This window comes from Odontesthes bonariensis, chromosome 24 (assembly GCF_027942865.1).
Source record: "Odontesthes bonariensis isolate fOdoBon6 chromosome 24, fOdoBon6.hap1, whole genome shotgun sequence".
Taxonomy (NCBI): domain Eukaryota; kingdom Metazoa; phylum Chordata; class Actinopteri; order Atheriniformes; family Atherinopsidae; genus Odontesthes; species Odontesthes bonariensis.
In genome coordinates this window covers 5,973,819-5,986,927 of record NC_134529.1, presented here as the reverse complement: position 1 = coordinate 5,986,927, position 13,109 = coordinate 5,973,819, and the positions used below count along the sequence as shown (strand labels likewise).

At 43.2% G+C, this 13,109-nt stretch overlaps 1 protein-coding gene across 1 annotated transcript; it reads left to right on the top strand.

Moving 5' to 3' along the window:
• Positions 1-2,610: 2,610 nt before the first annotated feature.
• tdrd15 (tudor domain containing 15) lies at positions 2,611-13,109 on the top strand. The gene is made up of 4 exons (XM_075459786.1): positions 2,611-2,642; positions 5,616-11,282; positions 11,376-11,557; positions 13,096-13,109. The coding sequence occupies exons 1-4, from the start codon at positions 2,611-2,613 to the stop codon at positions 13,107-13,109; spliced, it is 5,895 nt and encodes a 1,964-aa protein (XP_075315901.1).

Here is a 13,109-nt window from a genome sequence, read left to right as displayed (position 1 = left end):
CTCAGCATGGTGTGCAGTGCGTCCTTAAAACATTTGAGGAAACTGGAGGACAAAAGAAGAAGTGTCAGGCCTATCGACAGCTGCCAGAATCTAAAGAAGAACTTTAAAAAGTCCTCCAAGAAGCCTTGAGAACTATTCCTGAAGACTACTTACACAAATTAAAAGAAAGCTTGTCTTAGAGGGTTCAGGCTGCGTTGAAGAATAAAGGTGCTCAAATATTGACTTTAAAACACGTTAGAATTGTACAAAATCTGTTTTAACCTCATACATACTATATTTCAATTCATGTTAGCATGTTTTGATATTATAATAAAAACGTTGTTTATCATTTATGAGCCGCACTCCGCACCAAAATGTGGCGCTAAAGTAACAATTCGTTGTTTACCAACCGCCAATAAAACCGAAGAAGAAGAAGAACACGTTCTGCAGGAGGGCTGCAGCATCCTGGCGCGAATATCGTGGTTCAACAAGTCCGAAAAGTAGCACCAAGGTGAGCCAGGTAACCGCAGGCAGAGAAATGTCACGAACAGACCAGCGCTGCTAGTTCCTGACGTTAATGTGGGATAAAACCGACTGATATTTAGTTAGTTTTAGACCTATTAAACTCGCCAACCCGTCACGAATTTCGTTAGTTATTTAGCGTTAGCACTTTCCTCGCTAACTCCCGCTGAAAAAAACCCTGAAATTATCCCGCTAGGAGAAACTCTGCTGAGCCTCCGTTTGCCACGACATCCTCCTTCACCAGGTGGGTTAGGAAAACGACAGTTTACCAAATATGTGAACTTTAAATCTGAAAATATGATTAAGATAGCTACATTAAAAGCTAATTAGAGAGCTTAACAATTCTATTTTCAAAAAGTACAGCTAAGAACAAAGCCAATTTTAACAGGACCTTTCCATAAACATCATATAAACTTAAATACTTACGAATATGGCCTGATTCTTACGCCCTTTAATACAGTAGATACGAAACATTATTGACTTAATTAATTTAATGGTAGTAAGACTGTAATTTTTCGTTACTATTAACATCCCGCGATACTTAGCATTTCTCGCGAGATTAGACTATTAGACTATCAATGTCCTCCATCAGGTTTTATGATAGTAACAGTATCAGCTTGCTATTCATTTATTTGGAATAAAACGGTGGATTTAAACAGCTGAATGCATCAATTTCTATGTGTTGAAGCACATTAAAGTCGATTTTTTAATTTTTTTTAATGATCAACTTGAGAAAAATGTGATGTTTACCTCACCTGAGGACATGGTCTTCACAGGTGAGAAGTTACAGTTTTCTCATAACTGGTTGTTTTGAACAGGACAGAAAAACACCACACGTGACACAAGCATGTCCATGTCCCACCAAATTAACGAGAAGTGGTGGATCTTTGAAAGGAGCTCAGCATAATTACCCAGAACCTTGTGAAACTAATGTAGAAAGCACCTTCTTACCTGGAAATCCTGTTTTCACCCGTTTAAATTGTGCTCTTAAATTACTTTAACAACCACAGTTCCAACAAAACTGAATCAAATGAAAACATTTTACTATTTTATTGAAGATATTAGATCATATGATGTGATGGCAGGTTGGGACGGGTCCATGTTTCCCGCTGTGTAGCGTCCCATCAGCCTGTAAACAGTTGGGAACTGAAGAGACCAGCTGTTGGACCATTCTTGTCTGATACAGGGTTCTAGCTTTTTTTTTGGTGAAACATCTGGACTGCAGGCAGGTCACTCTTCTACTACGACAGCATGCTGTTGGAATAGATGCAGTATTTGGTTGAACTTTTTCTTAAATATGAAAGGCCTTCCCTGACAAAGACCCGTATAAACCTTTCAGCATAGATGGAGCCTTTCCAGGTGTGCAGGTTTCCAGTTCAACAGGCACGAATACCCCACCATACCATCAGAGATGCAGAGTTTTGAACAGATAACTGGATGGAAGGAGTTTCTTAAGTAGGGTTATCACTAGGATTTTACAGATACAAGAAAAAAAAAAGCATATAGTCTAATTTTTTATGCCGTTGGGGGATAAATGACTGATAAGGAGCATTAAGTGTTTAATACGAACAGATGAACATTTTACATTTGCAGCTCTGGTGTAAACACTATTAATCCCACAAATTAATAGGTAACCGAAAGACAAAACAAATCCTTTGAAATAAAAGAGCACTTTGGTATTTGTGTCGGCTAAAAAAGTCAGTTTATTCATAAAAAAATTAAGTGATAATGAGCAAACATCTCCACTTTGGTCTGGTCTGTCCAGAGGACATTGTTCCAGAAGTCTTGTGGTTTGTTCAGATGCAGCTTTGCAAACCTAAGCTGTGCTGCCATGTTCTTTTTAGAGAGAAGAGGCTTTCTCCTGCAGCCCTTCCACACAAGCCACACCTGTTCAGTCTGTTTCTAACTGTGCTGTCATGACCTTTAACCTTTAACATGCTAACTGAGGCCTGCAGAGTCTGAGATGTAGCTCTTTTACCTTTTATAAAAGGTCCCAATTAACTGATAAATCCTTGATTTAGGCTTTTGTTTGCTAAATGTAACCACTGTGACATGTTTTCTCCCCCTCAGGTTCTGTTGGAGATGTGACTGACCCTTATTTTTGCTACCATGCAGTCCCTGCTGTGCACAGATCATGAAAAGTAAGTAAAACCATGTTAAAGAAATAAAATGGTACCGGCGTGGCTTTATATGCAACATAAAATACACTGACCGTTTTTTCGTAAGTTCAAATCTGTTGTAAATGTTACAGTAAAATGAATATAGACCTTTGCTTCTAAGTTTACATACTTGTACTTGACATAAAGCCTTTTTCATTTTGGAATGTTTTACTTACTCATTAGCTTAAACTTCAACAGAGCTTTGGTCAATTATCGTTAATTTATGTACAAAACATACCGTGGACATGATGATTTGTGTTGTGTTTAAGATCAACATGAATATTTAGGAATTTATGAAACATTTTAGTATCAAGAAGGGCATTAAATGAATAATTAATAATTAGCCTTTTGACTAAACTTGTAAAATTGCTGTATTTGGTGACTGAACTTACAGGGTTTTAATTGGCATTATTGCGAAAGATAGTTAAATGAAGCTGTTCTTGACAAGTTTGTAGCATTTTTATGTTTATTTCTACTTTCATCAGTCCGACATATAGAAAGAAAAACAATGTAATTTAAAATCCAGTTAAAAGTCGGTTAGCTATTGGAAAAAACTGTGTCAAGACTGCTATTATCCTAGTAAAGTTCAACTTTTAGAAACAGTAACCTGCAGTGGCTGAAACTCTGAGTATGACACTTGTGATCAGATCAGGACAATCTTTAGTTTGAGTTAATGATCTTAGAATCTGTGGATTTTAGAAATGGCTTCAAAAAACATTCATGACTTGGACGTTTGTACCAAGTGTTAAATCCATCCAGAGAGTGCTGTCAAACAAACCTTTTATAGGGCATGGAGTCGGTCATCATCACTAAAAGGAAGTGAAAAGGCCTGATTAAGATGCAACTTAAGACTTTCAGTACCACTGAAATGATCGTTTTTGCAGTTTTTGCACTACTTTTCATCTATGTTGATTTTGCACGTTGTCCAAAGAAACCGTTAAAAGCCACACACTGTACGTACGGAAGCCCTAAACGGCCATACATACATACATTTTATTCCATCCGTTTTCACGTAAGTTAACAAGATCATTTTCCTCCGTCGCCATTAACTACATAGTTTACCAGCTGAGTTTTAAGACAAAACAAGAACAAATACTTCACTGATACACTAAAGGTGTGCGCTATAAGTAGCCTCTCTGGTCCATTTTGTTTTACATGACCATCACCGGAAATCAGTGTTCTCTCACCAAATATGATTTAAAGGGGAACTCCGGGGCATTTGAAGCGTGTTTCCATTGCTAGAGGTTGTCAAATAGTGATAGTAGGACACAGAGAGGTGCGTATCTGTGCTCCCTGTGTGGAGATAGCGCTGTCCGCACAGCATGTCATGCGAGGCTAATACGTGGTGGCTAAGGGGCAAGCGCTAACCCTTCCACGTAAAACAACAACTTGCACACTGCAGAAACGTCACACCACTTTATAAACCATCCGACAATAAAGTCACAAGCCTTACCATCAAAACCATATGCATGGTTCTCACATTACTGGCATGGGGACGTTACAAAACAACTTTATAAACAGCATGTAACTCACCGGCTGGTTGTAGGCTCGCGCATGTGAAAGCCCAAAAGAGTCGATGGAGAATAATCCCATATACAAAACAATTATATTCTCTAGAAAAACTGCGTTCAAGTATTTAAAACATTACAAGAATATTACTGGGTATGTATTGTTGTAATGTTTTAAATACTTGAACGCAGTTTTTCTAGAGAATATAATTGTTTTGTATATGGGATTATCGTCCATCGACTCTTTTGGGCTTTCACATGCGCGAGCCTACAACCAGCCGGTGAGTTACATGCTGTTTATAAAGTTGTTTTGTAACGTCCCCATGCCAGTAATGTGAGAACCATGCATTTGGTTTTGATGGTAAGGGTTGTGACTTTATTGTCGGATGGTTTATAAAGTGGTGTGACGTTTCTGCAGTGTGCAAGTTGTTGTTTTACGTGGAAGGGTTAGCGCTTGCCCCTTAGCCACCACGTATTAGCCTCGCATGACAGGCTGCGCGGACAGATCGATCTTCACACAGGGAGCACAGATCTGCACCTCTCTGTGTCATACTAACAGTATTTGACAACCTCTAGCAATGGAAACACGCTTCAAATGCCCCGGGGTTCCGCTTTAACTGTGAAATAATAAGATTAACATCATAATTCAATTTTAAAATCAGTTGAATTAAAAAATAAAATACAGAAATATTTCCTCAGTGTGATTTTATTTTATTTTTTTCATTCCCCAACATCTCATTACACCGCAGAAACTCAGTCTTACCAAGAATATGTGTCATATATGTGTTCTCATTAAAAGTAGTAATTAGTAATAAGATTTTTTTTACAAGAAATGAGACAATTATTCTTGGTAAGAGTTTGAGCTTTTGCACATGAGCAGTGTTGTAGTTTCTGTAGTTGTTGCATGACTATTAAAGCGTGAATTGTGAGTCTCTATGGTAAATAACATACACGGAGGCGAGGCTGTGACTTGTGCTCTTTTAGTAGCCGCTCAACTTCATAACCACATACATTAGTAATCAATCACCAAATACCTGGAGTGTCACAGTCATAAACCGAGTGCTCGATCAGATACACCACAAGCAGACACGCAGCACACAAATGAATTATCTCGTTATCCCGGGAAAACGGAGGAAAATTATCTCGTTATCACGAGAAAACAGAGGAAAATTATCTCGTTATCATGGGAAAAGGGAGGAAAATTATCTTGTTTTCCCAAGAAAACGGATGGAATATAATGTATGTATCTATGTATGGCCGTTTTAGGCTTCCGTAGTCATGACATCATGTCCATGATAAGTAAATGTAAATGTCTGACTGGAACTGTTAATGAAACCATCTATTCTATTCTGCAAGTGCTTGTCAAAATAATCCCCTAATCTCTGAAAAATAAACGTTAGGTATGAATCTGGGACTGAAGGTTAATGGAAGTTGCTTCAATTTGCAGGTCACAAGATTCGGGTCCATCAGCGACATGTGCTCTTTGGCCGGTGGACCTCAGGTTGACTCACCTGGATTGGAGCCCCGAGGCCACCCTGATACACTTCCAGGGACAGTACCTCACCACGTGTGAACTCGACTATAACATCTTGCAGAGAGAAATCCAGAACGTACCAAAGTCGAGAGCTGCGGTGGATATCGGAGAGTTTTGCCTGGTAGAAGATCTGACTTCAGCTCGATGGTTCAGAGGAAGAGTTCAGAACCGAAAGGAGGACTTGTTCGATGTGTTCCTCATAGATTACGGCAACGTTTTGAGCGTCGACATCGCCCACATATCTTCCTGCTCAAATGACCTGTTGTTCCTGCCTCCAAAAATAGTTTGTGGCTTTCTTTCAAATGTGCTGCTTCTTCAGAGTTGCTCTCATTCTTTCGTGGACTATTTGTCAAGCCTGACTGGCAAAAGTATCAAAGGTTTCATGCAAGCCGTCCTTCCTCACAGTGTCATCCTGTTGGAAGCTCTCGACATCAACAACGACCTGGTTCAACATGGCTTTGGGAGGCATGTGGACACAGATACCTTCCTCCTCTTGGTTGAGATGCTTACAGATATGCCACTCAAACAGAACATACCGCCACCTCCTGACTTAATCATCGATAAGTCAAGACAACAACAATTTAGCTTCAAATCATACAGCTTGAAGGGATATAAAGACTTTTTGTCTTTCTGTGGGCCCAGATTGAGTTGTGGGACAAGTGCTAAAGTGCGAGTGACCGCTGCTGTAAACCCTGGGCTGTTTTTCTGTCAGATGGTCCATGTGAAGACTGATCTCTGGCAAATGTCAAAGAAATTGGCTGCGATTTGTGAGCTCAGAACAGAAGAACAGAATGGAAAGACTCCAGAGAACTTGGGTCAGCTGTGCGCCGTTAAAAGAAAAGATGGGAACTGGTACAGAGGCTTTCTGCAGTTCCTCCCAGTCAACTCTCAAGTAAGAGTTTTGTTCATCGACTACGGATTCTCCGAGTCTGTCAAAGTGGAAGACGTCCACAGGTTGCCACCTAATTTTTATTCGTCACCCATCATGGCGTTTCCATGCGCTCTTTCCTCACTGACCAATCAGGACACGGCAACCAAAACCGAGCAGTTGGATTTGCTCAAGGCGGGCTTGCTCGGAGAAGTGTTGGAGGTGGAGATCAGTGGTTTCGATGAGGAGCAGCATCTTTACACCATCACTTTTACTGGTTCTGAAGACAGACATGTGGGAAAAGAGCCCAGTGAAAAGCTTCCCAGTGAGCCAGTTATTGACCCTGAAAAAGCGTCGCCTCAGGGAGGCTTCGGGTACTATGAGACGGTCATGGGCGAAGCTTTGGGCACAACGCTGGCAGCGGAGGAGGTGCAGGTGGGCTCCGTCTTTGTGGGCTACGTGGAGCACGCACAGGATCCAAATCACTTCTGGATCAGAACGCAAAGACGCAATGATGAGTTTGAGGAAATGATGGGAAAAATGGCAGATTACTTCAGTGAAGTGAAGCTGGATGAAGATATTCTGTTGAATCCAGAGGTTGGGGCAATGTGTTGCGCACTTTATGAGAAAGACATGCATTTCTACAGGGGTGTAGTGACCGACACTCTGGAGCACGGAGCTGAAGTTCTCTTTATTGACTTTGGGAACATTGAAAAAGTGCCCCACATGTTGATCAAGAACATACCCAAGGCGTTTGCCAGCCAATCAGCTTTTGCCGTTTGTTGCACTCTTGCTAATGTCTTTCCTTCGGATGACTTCTGGTCCAGCGTCACATGTGACTCTTTCAGAAAAGCGGTGTCAGACAGAGCCTTGCTCGTCCGTGTTGTCCAGATCAAGAAAAACAAATTTGCCGTTGACCTCTATGAGATTGGAAGCGATAAAAGCATCACTGAGCTCTTGGTCTCTCTGGATCTTGCTGAATACTTTCCCACGGTACGTGCAACGGGAAAGAGTAAACGCTTAAAATGCACTGTGACGTCAGACATCAGTGGAAAGTCGAAGCAGTGGGAGAAATGCAAACAGAAAGAGAATTTGTTCAAAAATGAAATTGACAAAGTTCAACCTACAGCTAGCTTCAAAACGTTGAATATCAAGCCTGGGTTTGAGTTTGCTGTGCGCTGCCCCTGCATCAACTCGCCATCAGATTTCTGGTGCCAGCATCGAGATAAAGTTCCAGCTTTGGAGAAACTGATGGAAGAGGTCCAGCAATATTACTCGGCTCACAAAGTCCCCCTCCAGCCAGGCGAGTCCTGTTGTGTTGTCAAGTCACCTCAAGATGGCCGCTGGTACAGGGGCTTCATCATAGGAAAACAGAAGGGTCATGTTGCAGTGGTGCTGGCCGACTATGGCTCGATCATCCAAGTCAGAGAGCACAGTCTCCAGGCAGTGATGCCAAAATTTCTTTGTTTGGAAGGACAAGCTTTCAGGTGCAGCCTTTACGATGTGACCGAACCCGCAGACCACAGGAACTGTGGGGATTGGAGTCCAGAAGCGTGTAGCTTGCTGAAAGATTTCGTAATCGACAGCGCAGACGGTCTGAGATGTGTAGTTGTCTCCCAGTTAAATGTGAAAAACAAAGGGCTGTGCAATGTTGTTTTTCTCTACAACGCCAAAACACAGGAGAGCGTAGCAAATACATTCATAAAACAGGGACTCGCAGTACAAACATCTGTGTCAACAAAGCAGCACTCGGCAATGTTTCCCGAGTCTTTCGTCTACTCTTCGTTTGATCTAAACTCAGGAGATGAGGAACAAGTCTTCGTCACCCACATTAACAGTCAGTTCGAGATCTACTGCCATCTCCAGAGAAACATCGACATCATTGAGAAGCTTGAAAGGAGAATCTCGGATGAGATTGAAAAACTGATGCAAGCCAGTACGAGATCTGTTGTGAAGAAGCTGTGTCTGGCAAAATATTTAGATGGCAAGTGGTACCGCGGCTCGGTTCTGCCCACTCCGTCGCCTCTGCATCTCAGCGTGATTTTTGTGGACTACGGAAACGCAAAGATTTGTGAGAAAAATAAAGTTGCGTTCATTCCCCGAGACTGTGCGGATCTGTTGTGCACACCGATGCAGGCTGTGAGGTGCAACCTCATTTCGGTACCCAAGGAGGAGCTCTATGCTGACGCCAAAGAATGGCTAAATGCTGCCGTCCTCAACAAGCTGGTGAGAGCCGTCATCCGTGGAAAGAGGGAAGATGGTTCGTTTGATGTCGAGCTGTTTGACGGAGAGATCAACATCAACGAGAAGGTGAAGGAGCTCGTCCTCAATCTTAAACCCAAACCAGTGGCAGCCGTTAGTTTTGCCACAAGCAGCACGAAGACTAAAGGTAAAACCCGGCCAACAAAAAACACAAATCAATCAATCAAGCGCAAGACTCTACCCAAAGAGAAGACCTCTACGCCTAAAGTCCTCGAGGGCAGAAGAAATCCCAAAATGTGTCAAAAGGACAAGAACACGGAAGTAAAACAACAAGTTCAGAATAAAAGAAACGACTCTGCCGCTGTAAGAGACCCCCGTGTGAGGCGCCAAGAAGAGCGCCAAGATGCAAAATCAAAGCCAACGCAGCACAGCGAGGAAGCAGAAACACCCCAGTTCCTGTGTTTGCCCAACAAGATGTTGAGTGTAGGCTTCAGGGCACAATGTTACGTGTCCCATATCGACTCCGTTTGCAGCTTCTTCCTGCAGCTGTCGGAGGATGAATCCGCCATCTTGAAAATGTACGAAGATCTCAACTCAACTGTTTTGAGGGATTCTTTGAAGACGGCGTCATCGTTAAAAATGAATGATGTTGCTTTGGCTGAGTTTGAGGAGGATGGGGCTTTGTATCGTTCAGTTCTGAAGACCGCAGAAGACGGTTCCTGTTTCAAGGTAGAGTTTGTGGACTATGGGAACTCTGCGGTCGTTAGGAAGGAAAAGATCTATCCTCTGCCAACGGTGTATCGCTCTCAGCCAAGATTCAGTATCCCGTGCTCACTGCTGAACACGAGCACATATGAAAATGAGGCTTCCTTCACTGATGCTGTGATGGAGAAGCCTCTCATGGTTGACTTCATTCATCTATACGGGATTCAGTGGCACGTCAAGGTCGAGATTCTTGATCAGGAGGTTGGACTTGATGCCACGTTTGAAAGCAGTTGTTTAACTGTAAGTGAAGCGTCTCAGTTGAGTTCAGCCGACACTGAAGAGGAGGTGAGATCCTGTGAACAGAACCTCAGCGAGGACATTTGCCAGGATGAAAAGTCTGTGGGAACCATGTCTGCCGATGAAGGTAGAAACTCGATGCCTGAGTCAGCACCTGTGACCCTGCCCACCAAACTGAAAGTCAAACCCTTCAGACGCCTGAGAGAGCAACACTACAAAAAGAAGAGTCGCAGAAAAACCCAAAAGAGAGGTCGCACAAACTTAATCCTTCCTCCAACTCTTAAAGCCAGAGACATGGAGAATGGGACAGTTCTGTCGGTCCAGAGTAACGGCAGTTTTTACATCACACTTAGCAGGTCCAGCAACTTGCTCATGGCCTTGGAAAGACTTGTATCTGACAACATCTGCAAGTGCAGGACAGTTGATGAAGATGATATCAAACAAGGCCTCAAGTGCTTGGTCCAAGTAGAGGACAACAGGTGGCAAAGAGCTGTTGTTTTGCATGTAAATGAGGAAAAATCGAAGGTGTTCCTGGTGGATCATGGAATAACAAAAGACATTCCAAGTGGCTCCATTCGACACCAGAGTGGAGACTTGGCAAAGTTCCCGAACCTTGCAGTGTTGTGCAAGATGAACAGTTTTGGGTTCGGTGAGAGTGAGGACGCTTGCAAATACTGGTGGGAGACCCTCCAAACGCTCATAGGCACCGAGGTCAGGCTGGTGTTTGTGCGGCATTCTGAGGACGACCACCTTTGGATGGTTGAAATCGTCATGAGTGGACTGTTCCTCACCCATCAAATCAAGGCCTCGCTGCAGCAGTTTGGAGAGAAGACCCCATCACCTGCTGAAACCCAAAGGGAGGGCACAGGAGAAAAGAAAGGACTCGTTTCAGACAGAAGCGCCCCACAACGGCTCGTCTGTGCACCTCTTGATACAGACCGGGCGTATTCTGGCTTTGCTGCCGCAGTCACGTCTCCCTTTGAGTTCTGCGTCATTCTTGACGATTTGTTTCCCATCGAGAACAAAGTATCCATTATGTTGGACAACCTGTCGGAGCCAACGGCTCCACTTCCCGATGCCCACCTGGTCCCAGGAACCTGCTGCATGCTGAAATCAGACTCCAGAAACAAGTGGTGTCGGGCCGTAATCGTGCACGTGGACGCCGCAGTAGGCCTCAGGCTCGTGGATTACGGTGATTACGAATGCATCCCGTATTGTGATGTCTCCAAGCTAAAGCAGCTTCTGGTGGAGCCAACAAAGCTCCCAAAGGTGACCTGCTCCTGTGTCCTGAGGGGGGTGGAGCCAGTTGGTGCCGACGGACAGTGGACCAGCGAGGCGGTGGTCTTCTTCCGGCAGTGCTTGTACCAGAAGACCCTCCAGATCTCCTTCACAGAGTTTGTGTCCAACTCACACTGGAAGGTGGACATTCTGGCAGACGGCGTCCATGTTGCTAAAGAGCTAGTTGTTGCCGGACACGCCAACTACGTGGACGTCCTTCTGGGACTCAGGTACGCTCTTACTTCTGTACGTTCCCAGAAATCTGTGATATCAGGAAACCAAAACAGTTATGCATTTTAAACTTCTGTTGTGACTGCATTCAGGTTCCAGATGGAGAGTTCCTCTAAACCTCTTCCTCAAGGCCCTGAAGGTGAGGAAGAGGAGGGCCCTGAAGGTGAGGAAGAGGAGGGCCCTGAAGGTGAGGAAGAGGAGGGCTCTGAAGTTGAGGACATTGATGGACCCGAGAGGAAGATGTCAGTCAGCGCTGATTCAAGATCAAGCCAATGTAAGAAAGAATAGCATCAGTTCATCTTATCAGTACTTATTCAGATAGAGTGGCCTTTACAAGATATCTTTAGTTTACAGGGCTCTACCGTAGGAGGTATTTCACATTCTAATAAGTAACTAGCCTTCTTTTAAAGGAATGGTTTTGGTTTTTGAACGTACTTAAAGTGATGGTTCGGAGTAGATTCACCCTGGGGTCATTTGAACCGTGACATCCAGCCAAGTAGCCCACCCGAAGTTTTTCCGATATTGGCTGAACATCAGCTGAGTTACTGAGTTATCCCGAATAGCTTCTTACAAGCACTAATGGATCCTGGCAGTATCTCCAAAATTACCACACTAAAATCACATGCCATGACACCAAACTTCTACAGTAGTACAAATATGGTCTGTACTCACAAAACGATGCATTTTGAAGTTTGTACATAGTCCAGGAGTTTATTATTATTAACACAAGCCTAATAGCTTCTCTGCTGCTAAAGCTGCGTCGACGTCACTTCCTTTATCTGGGAGCTTCAAAGTAAGATGAGGGTTGATCTACTACTGTAGACAACAAAGCAAGGCTGCTCAATTTCTCCATTGATAAAATAAATTCACAACTCTACAACATAAAAATTAAAAAAAAATCATGTAGAATATAGCATATACTTTGTTGTCTACAGTAGTAGATCAACCCTCATCTTACTTTGAAGCTCCCAGATCAAGGAAGTGACGTCGACGCAGCTTTAGCAGCAGAGAAGCTATCAGGCTTGTGTTGATGATAATAATAAACTCCTGGACTATTTTCAAACTTCCAAATGCATCGTTTTGTGAGTACAGACCATATTTGTACTACTGTAGAAGTTTGGTGTCATGGCATGTGATTTTAGTGTGGTAATTTTGGAGATACTGCCAGGTTCCATTAGCGCTTGTACTAAGCTATTTGGGATAACTCAGTAACTCAGCTGATGTTCAGCCAATATCGGAAAAACTGCGGGTGAGCTACTTGGCTGGATGTCACGGTTCAAATGACCCCAGGTTGAATCTACTCCGGAGTATCGCTTTAAGAGTATTTCGTAACTTACCAGAAGTAGGCAACCGTCAGACATCCCTCTGTTTGGAGGAGCAGGGAGGAATTGGATGGGGTGGAGAGACGTATTTATTCAGTTGTACAATTTAAAGCAACTCAAGAGAGCCTTTCTGGAGCATTCAGGGGGCCGATATCCCGCCATTCACAACTCTGGTGTCCACCCCGTTTTGTGGCCTCTTCAACATGTCAGCAGAGTCCTGCGTATGGCTGTACATGTGCAGGGCTCACATGGAGACTTCTTATCATTTAAAGACCACCCTTGAGAGGTTACTCTTAATGACGTTTCACAGTTTGGTCATCGCATCGTTTTATATTGTTAGAAAGTTGCGTCAGGTCTTTGTAGAGCTTTAGTAGAACACGGCAGAACATGCAGGGACTTTTTATATCATTTTAATACAATTACACTAAAATACTAACATAAGTAGACATTTGTAAGTGATATACACCAACACTGTTTTCTTGTGCAACAGGTTTCCTGATGTGA

Bases quoted from the DNA above. Each gene is read 5' to 3' on its own strand.
- tdrd15 (XM_075459786.1), top strand. From the start codon at position 2,611: ATGCAGTCCCTGCTGTGCACAGATCATGAAAA. The intron at 2,643-5,615 runs GTAAGTAAAACC...TTCAATTTGCAG, and splicing joins CTGTGCACAGATCATGAAAA to GTCACAAGATTCGGGTCCAT. The intron at 11,283-11,375 runs GTACGCTCTTAC...GACTGCATTCAG, and splicing joins GACGTCCTTCTGGGACTCAG to GTTCCAGATGGAGAGTTCCT.